The 20,324-nt window shown below is 38.3% G+C and overlaps 1 protein-coding gene across 1 annotated transcript in view; it reads right to left on the reverse strand.

Annotated features, from left to right (window-relative positions):
* Positions 1 to 20,324, reverse strand: part of GRID2 (glutamate ionotropic receptor delta type subunit 2) — a 669,086-nt gene that overhangs the window by 253,807 nt on the left and 394,955 nt on the right. Inside the window, exon 4 of the mRNA XM_030948215.1 lies at positions 8,188 to 8,393. Coding sequence (XP_030804075.1) covers positions 8,188 to 8,393 — 206 coding nt within the window. The remainder of the gene's footprint in view (positions 1 to 8,187; positions 8,394 to 20,324) is intronic.

Consider the following 20,324-nt stretch of genomic DNA (forward strand, 5'->3'; position numbering starts at 1 on the left):
TCTGTCCCAACAACCCCAACATTACATTGCAAAATTCAATTTTACTATGCCTGAAAACACACAAACAGAAAGGATTGCTTCAGGTTGCAGTTTCAGTAGTGATGTAAATGATACAAATTCCTTTGAAGCTGACTTATTTTACCACTGAGACTTTTCTTTTTCATTGTTTTGCAACTAAAATGTTTTATCCTTGAACTTTCACCCTATAGTAAGCAAGCACATGTAAAATCTAAGCCAACATCACTCTATTGATAGTAAAAAACCCATTTTTTCATTGCATTTTCTCATGCAGTCATTAGCTGGATGGCCTACATTCAAGGATGCAAGAGCATTAAAAGGCAAGGAATTGGAATACACCATAAATCAAGAATTTGCTCAGATTTTCACTGAAATGTAAAATCTAAAAACCAAGAGCCCCTCTTGCAGGTTAAAAAAAAAGTCAGGGAGGCCACTTAAAGGATGGTTTAAGTGGTTTAGCATACTGAACATATTTTTTGAACATCCCTTTACTAGAGATTTCCAAGATCCTACAAAATAAAAAAATCCTTTAAGCCTCTATTTCAATTTGCCTTGAATTCAATTTGCTATGAATTCTGTGCTTAATGCTGGAGAAAGAAGGGAAAAAAATATATACATTTTTCAACATTGTAATTAACAATAACAACAAATTGCAGTGGAGTACACTGAACAGGATTTATTCGATTGCAAGCAATGGTAGAGAACAGACTCAAAAAAGGTAAATATGCTCTCCAGGACAGTGCAGATCTAAAAGCTCAAACACTAAGGTGAGAGAGATGACCTCAAAGATGAGAGCATTCAACTTACTTACAAGAAAAAAAAAAGGAGCAAACAGACACTGACTGAAAAATCTGATTTTGGCCTGTGAAGACCATCACTTCTAGATAAAATCCAATCAACATACACACTCGTGATAAAATTATCGAAAAAGGAGATAAAATAGCAGTACGTTCATATGTCTGCTGCTGATTCTTCACTTTCCCTCTAAAAGGGAACTGCCTGAAATACTCTTACCTTTAGAGACTTCTGACTTGTGTTTTAGGTAAATAGGATTGTTTAAAAATACCCAGCCATCATGAACAAACTTCGACAAAGACAATACTGAAAATCAAATTATGCTGCATATCTAATGCATCATACGTATCATGCATCAATAAATGTGATAAAGAATTACTCTTTTCATTAGTTTATGGGAAAATACCAACCAGCTACCACATTGTGATGTACTTATACATGTGACAAACCATCAAGTCACTTCTCAGCCTAACTGGAAATCCAACAGGCTTTCCATGAGACCTGGGTATTTTTCCAGTCCATCATTGGACCAGTTCAATTGCCAAATTCAACTGAACAAATCCTTGCTCATCCAAACTCTGTTTTACTTTGACAAGAAGAAACTGTTTGGGTAGTAGAGTTAATTTGAAAACATAAAACGCTGTGTGGGTTTTAGGTGGCAGATGAATACGCTTATATTGTTGCAGAAAATGTTTGTATGTACACAAAGGAATGTTACTTTTTAGCTCATACACACTGTACGCAGGTATGGAGACATACATATAGCAGAAGAAGAAAATCCTGCTCTGGATCTCCTAAATCCAAATCTGATGCCTGTTCCTGAACATACTTGGGACTGGCAGCCTGAGGCACACACACCAAGGCAAACCAACATTTTTGGAAATGTCCAGCACACAGCTGGATAAACACATCATGCGTTGGGTGAGCAGCTGGCTCACTGGTCAGGCTCAAAGGGTCACAGTGAATGGGGTGACACCAGACTGGTGACCTATCACCAGGGGGGTTACACAGGGCTCCATCTCAGGCCGTGGACTCTCTGACATCTTCATGAATGATTTAGATGCAGCACTGGAAGGGATACTAGGTAAGTTCACAGGCAATGCAAACCTGGCAGGAGCTGTTGACTCCCTCAAAGGCAGAGAGGTCCTGCAGAGAGACCTCAACAAATCAGAGGACTGGGCAATCACCAATCATGTGAATCTCAATAAGGCAAAGCGCTGGATTCTGGACCTGGGATGGGGCAACCCTGGATCTATGGACAGATTGGGGAATGAGAGGCTGGAAGGCAGTGCCATGGAAAGGGACTTGGGGGTCCTGGTTGATGGCAAGTTGAACATGGGTCAGCAGTGCCCTGGCAGCCAGGAGGGCCAACCTTGTCCTGGGGGACATCAGGCACAGCATCAGCAGCTAGGCAAGGGAGAAATAGAAGAACATTTTAAGTTATTAGAGAGCATCCAAAGGAGGGTTATGAAGATCATGAAGGGCCTTGAGAAGAAGTCATATGGGGAGAGACTGAGGTGACTTGGCCTGTTCAGTCTGGAGGAGACCAAGGGGAGATCTCATTGCAGTCTACAGCTTCCTCATGAGGCGAAGAGGAGGGGCAGGCACTGATCTCTTCTCTGTGGGTACCAGTGAGAGGACCCACGGGAACAGCCTAAAGCTGTATCGGGAGGTTTAGGCTGGATATCAGGAAAAGGTTCTTCACCCACAAAGAGGCTGAACACTGGCATAGGCTCCTCAGGGAAGTGAGCACAGCACCAAGCCTGACAGACATGAAAAAGCATTTAGACAACATGCTCGGGCACACAGTCTGACTTGATGTGTCTCATGCAGGACCAGAAGTTGGATTTGATGACCTCTGCTGGTCCCTTTAAACTCAGCAGATTATGTGAATTATGTGGACTTGATACTTGTCTGGAGCCTTCTACCTCTCCCTGTTATGCGTCTTTTCTATCCACCTGAACAAAAATCATTGCCATCTGTTCCCACTGGAAACGTGAATTTCTACTGCAGATTTCAGTGGAAGTGGCACATGGGTGCATCAGGTTCTTAACTCCCATTTTCAGCTTCATTCACTTCACCTCATATCTGTATATTGTGCTTTTGACTAAAGACAGAATCACTTTCCTTATTAATGAAAAAAGGAATAGAAAAATAAACAGCTATTTTTTTCCTAGTCTTCATTAGGATACATGTAAAATAAAAAAGAAAACCATCATGAAATAAGATTTTTTTTAAAAGGGGGAAAGAAAAGAAAAGACAAAGTTACCATGAACTTTGGACAAACAAAGGCTGAATCAACCTTTTGGAAAAGTTGAATAAATTTTCCTAATCCTCAGTAAATAAGTTGATTAAATAAATGAGCCTGGTTAGAGCACTATGTAACACTAAAGCAAATCCCTGTCTTTAGATCTCAAAGATTCACAATTTGCTTCATGATCAAATCTAATATCTGGTAAAACAACAACTATGTCACTACATGAAAAAAACGCTGTATTTTTTCAAGTAATTACATTTAAAAATAACTGTTATTTTCAACAGAGAGACAACAATCAAATATAATAAAAATCAGGGCTTTTGCTATCAGGAATAATCTCATTCCACAGAATAAATGTTACTTCTCATTCTATTCACAGTAACGATGAGTAAAAGCATGTTGGAAGTTCAATTACATGAGGCAACTTAAATTACATTTGCTCCTTAAACACTCTTTCCTTTTTTTTCCACTTCCCCACAACATAGCAAGAACTCCTCAGTACTTAATTTATAGGCTTAATTCTATTTTCCATGTATATTTTATCATTTCATTTATAGAGTTCTTTTATTCATGAAAGTAGCAGTGTAGCTTCTTTTCATCCAAGGTAATCTTATTTTAATACTGTCCCACATTAGCCTGGGATAGAAAAAAGGAAATTTATTTTCAAAATAATGAGTAGTAGATTATACTAATGCCGAAAGCTACATGATTTTAATTTTCTTTGAGAATAAATACAAACAAATAAAACAGTACCTATAGAAGTTAGTGCAATAAACATAATACATACACACAGGCCAGCATACAGGACTTATTTGCTACAACTCAAAGATTTGGCAGCAACTATTTTTGTTGAATACAACTTTTCAATAATTATAACCCAGTTCTGTCATGCAGATGAGTTTAACTTTTAATAAATGTTTAACAGTAAACAGTTCTAATATCTCCAGCATGCTTGAAGTCTGGATACGATGGGGGTCAGTGACTTCAAGCGTGCTGCAGAGTGGAACTTTTGCAATAAGAAATAGCAAATATTTTCATTTATGCAAACCATGCAGTGCAGAGTGAGTTGAAGAGTGGTACTCTCCAACCTGGGAAGTGTCAATGCTCACTGCATTGATGGCTTGAGGTTGTCAAGCCTCAAAGAGCTTTGTTGGCTTATACACATTGCCAATGCTCTGAAAATTTTGCTAGATAAACTGCTCGATCTTGCTTGCACAGCCAAAAAATGTTCTCACTTCTCTTTGCAAGAGGCCACTAACCCCTGCAACAGAAGCACGAGAAGGGACCTTGCAAGGGGCAGAAAGATACACAATCACATGAGCTGAGCTTTCTGGCCTGGTAACCCCTCCTCTGAGGGGAGGCTGGAGGCAGCAGTTCCTTCAGCACCTACAGCAAGACCTTCCAGAACTTGCCTGTCAAAACTCCATCAAAATCTCTGGCTGATGCTAGGGCTCTTTCACACATGGCTTACTGGATTTTCAATGTGTGAAGTTTTTCTCTATAAATAAATGAACGAATTAGCAGCATTGTTCCTTCTTTGTAGTCCTGTTATTACCTCCTGAAGTCACAACACAGAAGAACACATTCACATTTCTGCACTCAAGTGATAAGGTAGCCTCCTTAGCTAAACAGAAAAAAACCTGAAAGCAGAGATGTACTGACAGCATTTTGGCTCAGTGGAGGACATCTGGCTTGTGTCCTAAAGTATTGCTTCCCAAGGTCTTGCTTCTCAAACTTGCTTTGTTATCCCCAGAACCTCTGTCGCCTCCTGACTTTCTTGGCCTGATCCTGCTTCTACCCAGACTCCTCCCACTTGGCTTTTGAACCCCTTGATTTTTGTTGCCATGCCAAGCTGGCAAAGATATCTAATTTAAGGACATCTTATTTTTCCCATATATGGCTTTTCCTATCCATCATATTCATCCCAAATCAGAAGAAAATGAGCAAAAAAAAAAAAAAATCCCCACCCTAAAACATAAAGTAAAAAACTGACACACAGTTCGCATCCATCACCAGTGCTATCAGATAGCATAGCAAATTTTTTCAAAGATAGTAGGATATTTAGCAATCACAAAAGTTTCAGTGGGAAAATTTTTCTTCACTCGTGGAACCTGGGCAGCTATTTGCAAGTAGAGAAGAATTGCACCAAAAAAAAACCAAAAAACAAACCAAACCAAACAAAAAAAAAAACAAAACCACACGTATATTCTTGACAAAGCATTTTCCCAGATGTTGCCACAAACTCATCTGTGGAGAGGTGCCAGTCTCTGCTAGCTCCATACCTCTGCACTCCTTAGCCCCAGTGAATTTCACTCTTCCAGAAGAATTTTTTCCCCTCTGCTCCTCCAGCTCCAGATCAAAGGATAAAAAAGGATATCTGGGAGTCTGACTGGCCCCTCCCTCTCACTTCACATTAATCCTTTAGCCAGAAAGGAGAAATACTTGCTCCCAGAGCTTCCGGCCTTTCCATGCTATATGGGGGGCAAATTAATACATAGTGTTTAAAGAGAAGGTAGACTTTTATTTCCACAGCCAGAGAAGCCTATTTACTTCTTAATTTCCATTTTATTAAGAGTTTAAGTACAGATCTCTTCTCTGCAAGCTCTAGAAATACAAGAGGCAGAGAGAAAGAAGCACCTCACATAAAAAGCAATACTGCGTTTAAAAAAAAAAAAAAGAAAGAAGAAAAAGATTTTTAATACAGAATTTCAAAGAGTCTGAACAAAGATAAATTCTACACAAGCAAACTCCAGTTTACAGACTGCTTATTTACACAGGCCAGTGTCTGACTATTTACTCTGCTATAGTTGTTACTTGCATAGTAATCAAGACCACGCTTACTACAGCTGTTGCAGGGTGAATGAACCCTCTTCTTCTCAGCTAAACAATGACAGGGTTCAGCCAGAGCAGTCATCTAAGAAGGGACCAAGCAGCAAAGATTATGTGAGGTCTGGGGAGAGAAGCAGACAGCTGAATCCAGCGAGGCAGCCTAAAGCTTCTACTGGGCAGAAAAAGCCCAAGGGCTTTTCTGCATATGCAGTTTTTTCTTATTATAATCATAAGGTTTACATGCTAAATCCACCATGCTATGCTGAATTTCCCAGCTAAACTGATCATGCACAAGGCACAGGTTTTGGAATCAGCATGATCATTAAATTGTTTAGGAATATCTTTGCCCACTGGCAGTCCATAGAACTTTATAATTTCTTTGCCCCTATAGTACAGCTGCTGGTTTGACTCAAAATAACAGTTTTTAATATCCATTGGAAACAGTTTTTAATATCCATTTGCCCTGCAAACTTCTTGGGCAAAGACTATCTTGGAGGTCACTTGTTTAGTTCATTTCCCATCACTAACATAAATAAGCTATGGCAATAATCACATTTCTATTTGAGTAACTCTTCTTATTAAGAGGCTCCTGCTGAAAATTTACAGGTCACATATACTCCAAATAAATGCTGCTATCCTGGAAAAAACCTGCAATATGAAGCTGATGTGAGAGTCTTTGAACCACAGTTGCAGAAGAAGATAATGATCTTCCTTGGTAGACATACAGACTCCAGAAAAGGAGAAACATTATGAGTATCTTGTTTTTTAGGATTTTTTTGTGTTTAATGTAGGAATTGTTTTGGAGGGGGGGGGATTAAGGATTTGGTTTAGTTGTTTTTTTACTGGTCTTTTGATTTTTGGAGTCTTAAGCGGCCAGTGCCAAAGTAAGAACTCTAAAGTAAATTGTTTACTTTCTTGGCAACACCCTCAAAAGATGACAATGACTTTGTTGCTATGCCCAACTATGGAGAAAAAAGAGATAAAACGTATCTTTTTGTTAAAAGAGTGTTTCTCTGTAAGAACAATGCAGGAGTTTTTTTTGCTGTGTTATAGTCATTCAAGCACCCAACCATTCTTCTTTCAAGTTGCAATGTGAAATATCTCATAATGCCTCTTACCAAAAAATAAAACACTTGTGACATGGGTGATGAAAACACTGCAGAACAATCTAAATATGCCCACAAATTGTTTAAACCTTATGAAGAACTACACACATTTAGATAAAACAGCAGCCCCTCATTACTCAGAATTAGCAAGCTTCAAGTGTGTAATGAGGACAGTGAAACACCCAGCCAAAACAAACCAAGGGCAAACAAAATTTTGAAAAAGAAACCAAGAAAGCCAACTTCTAGCTAATGTTCCTAAAAGGCATTCACTTGAGACTGGATAGGCAGTACTTTTTATGCAGAAGTAGGTTTTAAGCTTGAATTTCTCAAGACCAAGGCAATAGCAAAGTACAGAGGAAAAGTAATGCAAGTTAAAAACAGATCCAAAGCGAAATTATTGAAGAGAGAAAGTGTTTTTCTACGGAACAAAACAGATTTTTAAGCTCTGGTTGATGATGACAAATATATACGCATGCAAAACCACATTTGAAACACAGCACAGTGCCATGTAAAAAGAACCATTCCACTCATTAAAAAAGATTGTACAACTTATAGCCAAATGCAACGTGCAGCTCTTCTGTCTCTAAATCCCTAAGAATCTTTTGAAAATCTCATACATATTACTTGAAACCATGACTTTAGACTATCATCTCAAATTCTTCATGCAAATTAAATTTTCCATATATTCTACTACTTCTCACTACTATTCAGTGGCACAAAAGAGAACATTATCAACATCACTTTATGTAAAAGAATAGAATTTCAATTAGATAAAAACATTTTATCCACAAATACATATTATTTCTGCAAATAATAAAAGTTTCAGTTATAAATATTTCAGTAGTCACAATATTTCAGAGGGTCACAATGGCAATACAGTACCTTTGAGCTTCAAACAGAAGCCTGAGGGGTAATTCTTCTGTATATTTTTCTGAATGCTTTTGCTCCTGTGGGATGAGGTTTTATTTGTTCTCTCTTTAAATGTACATGCACATTTAGGAACATGAATAAACACCCTTGCACGCTGATCTTTTAATAAAGACTGTTTAAACTTTTACTTGGGGGGGCTTATCTGGGTTTATTTTTATTACCATTATGAAGTCAAATAAACTAAATTTTTTCCTAGGCCGCTGTGGTCTTGGTCAGTAAAACAAGAAGACAACCTGTCATTAAAAGACATACCTCTGTCAGGAATGATTTGGCTGTAGAAGGGTTCATGATGAGAATGGCCCGTCTCAGGGTATCCCGGTAGCGGTTCAGTTCTTCTATTCTCATAGAGGCAAAGAGCCCCGTGATCATTTTATTGATGTTGTTTTCTACTTTCTGTAATGCTACATCCATTCCCTGTTGAGATACTTTGTCTAAGAATTCCTGTATTCCACGGATATCTAGAAAAAGCAGAAGGCAAACAAGATGTTAATTGGTAAGTGGAAAAAAAGACACAAGTAACTGTTCCATTTATCTCACAGAAACTTTATGTCAGGTAGATCCCTAGAGGTCCTCCCTTGGTATTCATTAAACCTCTTCCTGAGCTATGTTCATTGCAGTTCTTAAAGTACTAAGACAGGAGAAAGAATGGCAACACAACAGCTACTGTCCCCAACAGCCCTTAGAAAACAAATCCACAAACACTTTTGGAAATTTTCCTAACTTGGCCATTCAACCATCACACTTGGTCCTAATCTTTCTTAAAGTATTTTCACACTAAAATCCATATAGGGCAATGAGACCATGGTGACAATCACACACGATTCTTCCTTCAGGCAAGGGTTGTTGGAGGAGAACTGACGATAAGAAAGGCAGGAAGGAGATTGTTTTCTTTTGTGAAACTCAAAACTATGTTATCCATGCTATGTAGCTTGATGTATCTAAGTAAAGCTTGGGTAGTTCATTCAAAAAGGTCTTAATGTTGTTCTAAACCTCACAACTATTTATTTTCTTCAAAAACAAAACAAAAACCAGATGTACAGTTGTTGCAATGATACTGCCTGCTCTCCTCTGATATCACTGGCTGAGTTTAGTAAATTTTCCCCAGCAAACTGCTCCTGTAGAGCTTTCTGGCTCACTCTGGGTAAACCATTCTTTAAGAATGACTTAGAAAGGAAGACTCGATCAACAAAACATTGACTGAGTTTACTACCTGGCTTGTAATATATTTATAGTCTACCAAACTGAAATGTCTGGGTACTCGTCACATTGTTATGCTGCCTCTAGCTGGCCTAAGCCTCTGGAAGGGATTTTTCCAGCACTGTTCCGGAAGCATGCTTGACTTTTTCTTTCCTTTTGCTCTTTTGGATGGCTTTAACTAAAACTCCAAATTTTATGCTTAAAAATTAAAATCATTCAATGACTTCAACAAGTCAGATCAGGGCCTCCTGAACCTCAGGAAAATCCCTCCAGCCTCACTGAGTCCTCACTATCTGACCCCTAGTCACCACTGCAGATTCTCAGGCTGTTTTCAGGAGCTAAGCCAGCAGTTGCCTAAGGTGACCCTTCCCTCCAGCAGTCACTCTGACCTGGTGTCCCAGAGGACACTCAGCAGGACATCCTTCCTGCCCTACTGGCATGCAAGCCCCCCCCACACTCAACTGCTCTCAGGGGAGAAAGAAGCAACCCTGCAGTCAACACAACACACACTAGCTGAAACACACACTATGGGAAAGGGAAAAGAGAAAAAAGAAAGGAAATCAGCAATGCCACATAAACAGACATTTCTGAAGAAACATTTCTTCAAGAAAATAAAGGTTCCTCAGGTTTGGGAGGGCATTTGTGGTTAAAATCCACCAGAAAATATTTCTCACATTACAATACTCAGTCTGGTCTCCCTTAGATGCATAGTCCTAGATCCAGCCTCTGAGGGAATTCCTCAGAATTTCCTTGTCTCAATCACCCATTTTCCAGGGGAATGGTCAGACCTGAAGCTACAGGCTTCTTATGTGCCTGCATGAGACATCTTATAGTTGAGAAAGCCTTCAATTAGACTTTCACAAGAGCTTGGCTACTCAGACTTTTGTCCTGACCTACTGACTTCCCCTGCTCCCTGTTCTTGCAGGGTGCCACAAACAGCAGTATTAGGAAAACAAAGTTCAGTCTGCACAGGAGAAAAAATGCCCTGCCTGCATTACCAGCAGAGATCAACTAACTAGAGAATACTACAGAATATGGTGCTGTGCTCCTCCAGCACCAGTTTACTGAGATGCTCCAAATGATGAAGAAATAGCCATGCAACAGCTTATAATCAAACAGTACACAGGAATAATTCAACTGGGTTAGTCCTGGAAGTCCATCACAGTCACAAAGTAGGGTCTTCTGTCCAGAGCTCCAAAATACCATGAACTGGAAAGAAATGGTATTTTAGGCATTTAGGCTATTATGTTAGACATTCATCACCAAAACTTCACTCTCTAGACATTGCCAAAATATCAGTATTACTAAATACTTGTAGGATAGTTTAACTGTGAATAAAATACATGCATGCCCTAAAAATAAAGTTCCATAAGAGAATCAGATACTAATTACAGCTTCTATTTAATATCTAAATCAGGAAAATTAGATTCAATCTAATCAGAGATGTTAGAAATTTTTGGCACTTTAAATACCAACAAGATTATTTGAAGTGCTACAAATATGTCTAGTTTTATGCAAATGATAAAATAAATTCTTTTTACTTTAACCCCGTCATTCTAAAGTTCCTGAGGCTCACACACTCTGAGGATTACTCAGGATCCGGACTAACTAAATCATATAATGGGTAAAACTGACCAGTTGAAGTCAAAATCACAAGTCAGTATGAGTCAAAATCACAAGGAGCACATGTAGATGGGATCTAAATATGTTGTCAAAATACCAGGAAGAAAATTTACTTGGGCTATGAATGCCTTTACAAAGACTTAAAATCTGTCCCATAAATCTATATAATTTCTGACACCAGAAGAGGTGAGCAGGAACCTCCAAGCAAAGTTCCATTTGTCCTTTTTTAAAGCAATAACATAATTTCATTTGATCTCAGTTTAAAAACACACTGTAATTATTGACTGATATTCTGCATATTCTATGTTGACCCAGAAGTCAGGTTATAGGATCAAATGGGTTTTTTTGCCATGAAGATCTGCATATAAACAACAAAACAATTATATTGATTCTTCACTAAGTGATGGGACAAAAGAGATCCAGTATTGTTCTCTGTCACCATGATATTTTCTGAAAAATCCTCTTTGCCCAGGATTTTCTCCTGGGAAGCTGAGAGACCTCAGAAAATAATGAAAACAATAATTATCTGATTGCTTGAGAATGTGGTCTGGAGATCGTTTACCAACAGGTGCATCTTAGATTGGTTCCATGTGAATTGTTTTTAATTAATGACCAATCACCATCAGCTGTGTTGGACTCTGAGGAGTTAGACACGAGCTTTCATTATCATTCTTGTTTAGCCTTCTGATGTTTCCTCTCTCTTTCTTTAGTATAGTTTTAGTATATAATTCCTAGAATAGAATAGAATAATAAATCAGCCTTCTGAGAACATGGAGTCAAATTCTCATCTCTCACCTCATCCTGGGGACCTCACAACACCACAATTCTCTACATTTATTAGGCGACTGTGCCAACTGTATTGCATCTGTGTGATATGCTATTAGGAAAACACCAACATTCTAATGGAAAATGTACCAAACCAGGATTCCTACTTCTTCTTTATTACTTCTGTCTTTGGCATTGGTACAACACAGAGACATGGGCAGGAAATAAGTACAGACTCTGGTTATACCTCAGCTTACCCTTAGCAGAATGGAGGTATTGGTGGTGCTCACCTGCTGCTGTGAAACAGCAGAAAGCACATAAAAACACCCTGCAATTTAAATGCTATTTAAATCATGATGGTACTTCCAATATTTCAGCAGTGAGTCACTAGCAGTGATCATATTCAAAGCGTGTGCCAAAGAACAGATGCTGGCACTGAATGGGCAGCATTATCTTTCCTGCGTGGATTGTCTGCAAGTGGCACATATCCACACCGAACTGTGGAATCATCTTTCTAATAGATCAACTCCTTCTGCAGAAAAATCTGGCAAGCAACCTGTGGCACAGATGGCTTCACTGAGGAGACACAAGACTGTTCATGTCTGGAACACAGGTGTTTCTTGCCCTGAATTTGCTAGCCAACCAACCTGTTGCCCAGCCAGAAGTCACATTTCTACTTTCTATTTAAATCAGATGAGTCACAGTCATTGCCAGAAATCCAGAAGAGTTTTCCCATTATCACCAGTATTAATTATCCTCCTTGGTGATCAAAGCCAAAGCTAGCACGTAGAGACAGATCAATGCTAAAGCCAAAGTTGCTACCTCCTCTCCCAGCTCAATGCCACTATTATTTCCTGTTTTTTACTGAACATCCATCACTTCCAGTCTACACATGTTTGCACAAGAACAGAGTACCCCTCTGTAGTCAGCATCACCTAGAGGGTTAAACCAGGCTGGTAATTTAAAAGAAGCATTCCCAAACCTTATTCCTTATAACCAAAACCGTTCTCAATTTAAGGGGCTGTGAAGTTGGCCTGGAAATGCTAATAAACAAAGCAAGCAAAATTTACAAGGTCTCTGATGGAAATGTCCTTCCTGGGCATACATAACCATGTCACAAGGCAGAGATCTACAGTGAGGTCTCCTGGCCTGCACTGGTGGTGCACAGCTGGTCTGGCACCGGGCACACCAGCCTGGCTGCAATCACAGCTGAGGTGCACATGCAGAGCCTCCTGCAGAGGACAGCTCAAGGCCTAGAGCCTCTGAAGCTCCACAGACCTGGCTAATATATACAATTGCAGGTACTCAGCATAACACTGCTCCAGCTGAGACCTGAATTCAGGTGACAGCTTCACCAAACCTGTCATTATTGTGTCAGCTACCATGTATTCTGGCCTAAGAAAGAATTTAGGAAATGAAGCATGAACTCACACACTTTCTTCTCACTGAACAACCTTTATGACACTGGAGAAAGCACAAGAAACATGTATCTTAAATATAGAGCATGCTCAGGAAAAGTGCTCTTCATAGACTATGGGTCTAAATCTCCTTAAATGAGCAGCCTGGAAGGAGCACTCAGACCCAACATAAACATAAGAAGCATTTAGTGGAAAAGCTAAGGCACATGGTGTGACTTGTGGGGCTGTTCAGGACCAGGAGTGGGACTTTAATGAGCCTGTGGGTCCCTTCTAACTCAGAACATTCTATGATTCTTTCACAAGGTTTTGTTTAATCACGGGAGCAGATCTCATCTCACCTTTTTGTTCTCTCTGCCCCCCAAAAACTTTCCTTTGCCATCTCTCTTTTATACAGAGGGAGCAAGTCCCCTAATCCATTTTGGAGAAAGCCTAATGATCAGGGCATCCTAGAACAAAATATGCTGGTTTTCAGGCATCTCATACAGGAATACCAGGATGCATATGCAGTGAAGATTTTACAACTTGAATAAAATGAACGGCAAATATTAAATAACTCATAAGCTAAGGACCTCTTACATCCTTATTAAAAAGAAACATCTACAAGTAGATGTAAAGTTCATACATTTTTTTTCAGTTCACACTTATCAGCAGATGAGAAAGATAGCATTATTCACTAATGGTAATAAATTAATCCATCCACCTGTATCATTGTGTTCCACCTAAATCACAAAGCCCTCACTGTGCACTTCTGTTATCTCAAGCCTGGCTTACAGTCATTAGCTCATCCTCCCTCTGATGGCATTTCAGATGTGAGAACATTCTCCTCAGAGTATCTGGCTGATAAATACCAACTGATTCAGCTGTGGTGGTAAAGGTGAATGTGCCTGCCATAAATATTCACTGGCTGATCTGCACAAAAGACCACTTTATTTGTACAGATGATGAGAAAAGCCATTGTATAACAAATAACGCTGTTCAAATTCTTATCAAGAACAGCTTTACAATCTACCACAGTGATTCCTTCTTCCACAACACTGGCTAACATGACAGCAACTATTAACTGTGGTAATGCCCTGTACAATAGGAGGGTGTGCAACTTCAGCCGGACTCTGATGATGCCCCTGCTCATCAGAGTGTAAAGACTTGTGCAAAGTGTTTGCATTCCTCCGCACATGTTGATCTCTATTAATATGGTTAAGATCCAGACAGAGGAAAACAACAATTTAGCAGGATTGATTGAGTAACAGTCCTTCATTTTACTTTCACAGCAGTAGGATTCCTTCTCATTAATCACCTTATATGTAATTTGTTGTACCTCCAAATTAAAATTAATTTAAAAAAAAATCATCCCAGCTCTTTCATACTACCATTTTGGAACTAAGAAGGACCAGTTACCTGAGCAATTTAAGCTGGATGATCTAACTTCAGTGAATGTAGCTCAAACTCACAATAAGTAAATTCAAGCCCAAATGCTTAATTATATATAAAATCTCATTTATATTATCAGAATTTCTGCAACTTAAGAAGTGGACATATATCTTGGGAGAAACTGAACATTTGTAAACATTTGTAAATCGCACAAATGACTGGGGTCTTTTCCCCCCTTATTTGCAATTTTCTGTAATATTACAGATAAAAAAGAAGACAACAATTTGTCTCAAACTTTTTAGTATCACTGAATTGAGAAAAATGAAAAAAAAATACTATTGTATACTCTTTTCTTTTTTTGAAGATATTTCCATTTCAAATTGAAATACAAAAAGGTAATTCCAATTTCTGTTGTTTGATATGAACAATTTTAGCACTAAATGAAATGTCTATGTAATCCCTATTTTAAAGGTTGGTTCAAATGTAATTTTCATGAACCACTTTGGTGTCACATTATGACTTATTAGAAATTATCCTTTAAATAAGCAAAACCAATACAGATAGTCTTGAGCAGCTGAGTCTGTGTTGGGGGAAAGATATGAACATTTGCAGTTTTCAAATCCTGCATGACTTCAGTTTTGAACCTTACTGAGGGTTGACACAAGATGCTTCCTTTGACTTTCTTTTTTCCTTTTTTTTTTTGACTGGAAAGAAAGAGGAAAAAAGCAAAGAATTAAAAAGATAAATAAGAATGAAGCTAGAACTAATCCTTCAGAGTATCTGCTGTTACTGTAACTTCTTAAAAAATAGAAAGGAAGTCAGACTGTGATCACTCATGAAGGCTGACATGGCAATACATTCTATCCATGCTCTTTTGACTATATAATCTGCTTTCTATCTCTTCATTCAATTCCCTTTTGACTACAGTTTGCATTAGAGATTTCCAAAAGGCTTCTATGGGTTGCCTTTGAGTGAAATAACCTCTTGCAAAGAAATGAATTTTCCCTGCCTAGTGCCTTCAAGTCACGCCAAACTTAAAAATTTACGTGTAAATCCTGTGCGAGAGAACTTTATATTTCTGTGTAGATAAAGGTCTTTATTAAATAGCAATGAGAGATATATATATGTATATATATTTTTTTATAAGTCTGTCTGTACAATTGACCATCTCTCCCTGTAAGTCACTGCTATCCCCCTGTTGGTCCTCATGAGCATGAGGAATTGTGCATCCCCTTCCAGGGAAATGGAGTAAAGAACAACAAAGGGAATGTCCTTGCAGTGAATAATTTGTGAATATTTGACAGGCTGAGAAAGTTGGGGTTCAACCTGCAGAGGAGAAGCTTGTGCGAAGATCTCATAACAACCTTCCAGTACCTGAAGGGGGGCTACAGGGGGGCCAGAGAGGGACTACTCCACCCCAGGGACTATAATGATAGAAGGAGTAATGAGTTCAAAAGGAAAGAGGGATGATTTGGATTAGATATCAGGAAGAAATTCTTGATTTTGAAGATGGTAAGGTATGGCCACAGGTTGCCCACAGCTGTGGATGTCCCATCCCTGGAGGTGTTCAAGGTCAGGTTGGATGAGGCTGTGAAAAACCTGGTTTAGTGGACGTGTCCCTGCCCATGGCAGGGCATTGGAGCTGAATGGTTCTTAAGGCCCCGTCCAGCCCAAGCCATTCCATGATTGCATGTGTGTTATAAACTTCCTTAAGACAAACTCTTCTCTGACTCTGCATCAATCTCCTCCTAAAGAACATGGCCAGTTGATTAAAACTTTACAGTATAGAAAGAGGAATATTTTATGAGTGAACTGGTGCTGTGAAAAACATAACCTACAAAAGTGAAGCTGATAAGCTAAGATTTAGGAATACTGCTATAAATATTTTCTAGCTCTTTCCTGTCTCTCTGCTTGCTCTTTTTTCTTGACTGGTTAAAACTCTCAGAGACAAGTTTTCTTTTCAATTTATTATATTAATTGACATTTACGATGCTATTGTGCCAAATTCATGCTTTTTTTTTCCCCAATGGTGATATAACTTCATCAATTCAATGTGCAAAAATTACTTCTCTCAAAAGTTTCGTAATTTGATTGCTGTTCATTTCTTTAGCTGCCAAATCATAAACTTACCAACTTAATTTTAATACTTCTGAGAAGACAGAGCAATGTCTTGAGAGTTGAAAAATACTTAGCAAACAGTGGCAGATATCAGTACAAGCTTCAGGTATTCAATTAATCTTTAATTAAATCACTGTTCTGATTTATTTAAGATGCAGGCTGCATCTACAAATGAAATCTTGTACCTCTGCAAAACCACAATACCTCATTTACAGAGTTTTCCCACTGCACAGATATTAGGAAAACACCCACAGTTTTATTCTGGCTCCAGCTTGCTAACACAAGATGGGAGTGCCAGGCAAAACCTTTGAACACTTTACTCATCCCCTCCCTAAGGCCTGCAACATGAGGGAGTGACAAACACTCAATCTTCTGACATATTCCCTTATAGTTCCTGCAATACACTCCTCCAAGTGTTCTGTGGCTGAAAAGTAGAAGCATGCCCACTTTTCCACTAGAGAAACTTTATAGAATAATTCAGAAGGTGAATCATTTTAGGGTCGCCCAAATGAAGTACTCAATTTGCAGTGGTAAAGTCAATCAGCAAATGCAAGTTGTGACAGAAGTTCTCACCTGACACACTAAAGTTACACAGATGAAAATTAATGCTCCTTTCCTTAACTGAATGACGTAAAAAATACTAATGGAAAAAAAAGAGTTCAGTAATAAGCCTGAATTAATTATATGTTTATTGAGGCACAGTGAAGCAAATGAGTACGGGAAGCTGGCAAAGAGCCAGATGAGTAATAAACAGTTTTAAGACTGTCTGGAGACAGACTTGAGAATATTATAGTCATCAAGCAGCTGAAAACAGCCTCAGGGTAATTATAAGCATTTGCAATCGATTAAAGAGAGCATGATTCTTTTATGAGGCTTTATTAAACTTGCATTAAAACTTAAAACTATTAGAAAATGTTATGGTTTCAAGCCCATCTATGTCAGTGGTCATCATATTTATTTCTGGAAAACATATGTGCAGGAAAGTGATCCACAGGACCACTTATTTTATACTGATTTTAAAGGAAATGTTGGGAATTTGGGGCCCATACATAGAGATGGGCATCATCTCAGAATATCACCCCTCTTAAAATGCAGGAGGTAGCCTTTCTGCAAGCAGCTCAGCCTTTCAGATTTCAGGTATAACCCTTGTTTTGCTGGTATCTTTCAAGAACAGCACTCCAATTCTAAATTTTCAAATTTATTTGAAAACCACTACCTTTCTGGGGTAGGGATGGGGATAATGCTCTTTTATCTTCATAGTTTCACGGACTTGTTTACTTAGGCTCAACTCTACTCCGTAATGTAAATGTCACTGCTCTCTCCTTAAGATTCTATTTCATTTTGTCTCTTTCTCCAAAATCCTCTCTCAGACTGAGCTTGAGACACTTTCTACTGGCCAGGTCCCTCACCCTGCTGCCTTCATCCTTTCCTTGTGCAGAAATAATCTGAAACCCTTGTATTTGATAAAGGAGCAAGAAGGGAGATTCATGAGGAAGTTTTTCAAGACAGATTTCCACTAAAGTCTTACTGCTAACCTCCTCCCTTCTGCTCCAGCCAAGTCTTGACAATTACTTCTTCAACAACTTCTGTTTCCTATGGGAATGCCTCCTTCAGCCTCACAGAGCAAATCCCCTTCATAGCCTTAAAGCTTTTTTTCCTCTTCTTTACAAAAGTTAAAATTAAAATAACGCCTAAGGGAACGGCAAATACCCATTGCCAAATATTTGCAGTACTAGTTGGAAGGTCAAAAAACTGTAAGGAAAGATATCTTAGTTCTGGAATCAGTAAATATTTCATAGATCTCCAGTGATGGCTGCATATCAAAAACATGCTGGGATGAAATACACAAGGTTAGGCCAAAAACCGGGAAAGAGAAGTGGGATTTTTATTTTATATTAAAAGAAAAAAAAAAGGAATTTTTTTCTTTTAATAAAAAATACAGAAGGGTTTAAAAATGTTAATATCACCACAATAAAAGAATTGGGATGAAGATCAAATTAAATCTCCAGAAAAAGTTCTATTCCCTCAGCCTTTCAAGAGGAAGCTTGCAGAATATATCTACTTTAGCAGCAACAAAATATTAAATATAAATGTTTCCAAACAGCTCGACTTCCTGTCTTTCATCTTAGAAATGCAGAGATACCTACACTGTAAATTGCACGAGATTCACAACTATGTTCTTGCAGTGATTGACTGGTTTCTTCATAAAGAATTTACTACTACAGAAAAGTGTCTACATTTTTTTCCTGGAAAATACAGTGAGCTGTAAACTGCCCGAGAGTAAAACACGAATTGCAAAAGCTTCTCCCTTGTTGATACACCACAGAGATAAAACCCAACAGTGTGCTGGGACTGCAGCTCAATCACTGTGCCCATATGGCCTGGGCTCACACATTCTGGTCTCAAATGACTATTTCATTCCATGAAATGCGTCTTTTTCATGTTGTGACTGGCCACTGTCATGGGCCAGTCTGTGGATCAGGTAGGATTTGCTGTTTCAAACTGCATTTTGCTTGCTTTGAACTTGAAACCATAAAGATTAATAACTTGGCAAACTTGCTCAAAATGTTTGCAGATGGCAGCGGTTCTTTTTATAAATCCAAACTTGGCAATTTCCAAAGGGATAAGTTATACATTTACAGTGTCCAATCTCAAAATGCCTTCACTGAAAGGGTGCTGATGCTTCTAAGGAGGAATTCAGACAAGAGAAGGAGCTTCCCAGTCTCTACATCTGCTTGTGAGGAGGAGATGCGCAAACCCCCTCTGCACGGTGATCCTACACATTGAGCTGAGCAGTCAAGAATGAAGTGAGTGGGAGCTGATTTGGCTGCTTAAATGATTTGGCTTCTACATACTGTGTGGATAGTAATTTTAATAGCAGTTTGAGAAAGGCATCAGTCTACTGCATAATTCTGCTGCATTTCATGCTGCCTACTCTTTATCTCTGCAAGAAGACTCTCTTTAATAGCCTTTGAAGAAGTGCAAAATTGTTCTTGAGTGCTTTTAATATCCATGTATTAAATTTTCTTAAACAAAATCAGATTTCATGTTCTGGACAGGCCCTAACTTGTTTTACCAGAAGGAACAAAATACACTGAATACAAGGGGACTGATAGCACTGGCATTTGCTCTAGATCATGCTTGCAGAAGGCAAGGATTAGGGAAAAGACAACTTGTTCTGATTTTCAAGAGTTCATCTGAATTAATACACTAAAAATACAATTATAGTAAATTAAATACAGCAATTACCTAAACCTGCTCACTTGAAGATATTCTTTTTTCTCACATCCCCACTCATTAATTCCTACTGTTGGCCTTACATTTGTTACTGGGGAGGCTCTACCACTTAGAAAAGACTATGGCTTTTCTGGAGTCTTTACTTAGCGTAACAAAGTCAACAGTAGAAAAATAAGGTTCTTTACAATTACCAAGGTGTCATTTGCTATGTCTTAGAATAGTCAGCCTACCATCAAATTTCTTAGAAAAGAAACATAACTTGAAAACTTAGATGTCAATTATTTCAGAAATGCATTTCTACCTCACTTTTACAACATCCAGTTAGTCATGACTTAATGAAAGAATTGCTTCTTTTGAAGACTTAACTTTCCTTATCAGTAAAGAACCTTTAAGTAGACTAGAAGTTTCTAAGATTTAGATGTTAGTACAGTAGTGTTAAAACAGTAAAACTGAATATACGCATCTACTTACATTCAAAATAAGAACTTGAGATTTTTAAGTAGGATTAACATAGGGGATATTGTTCTCAGATCGCCAGAAAACATTTCCATTATAAAAAAATTTCTGATAATGAAAAGCAATCTATGATAGACTCCAAGATAAAATTCAAAAGCAAACGTATTGATAGGATTTAAAACCTTTGATTTTGATAAATTGACACAA

This window comes from Camarhynchus parvulus, chromosome 4 (genome assembly GCF_901933205.1).
Source record: "Camarhynchus parvulus chromosome 4, STF_HiC, whole genome shotgun sequence".
Taxonomy (NCBI): Eukaryota; Metazoa; Chordata; class Aves; order Passeriformes; family Thraupidae; genus Camarhynchus; species Camarhynchus parvulus.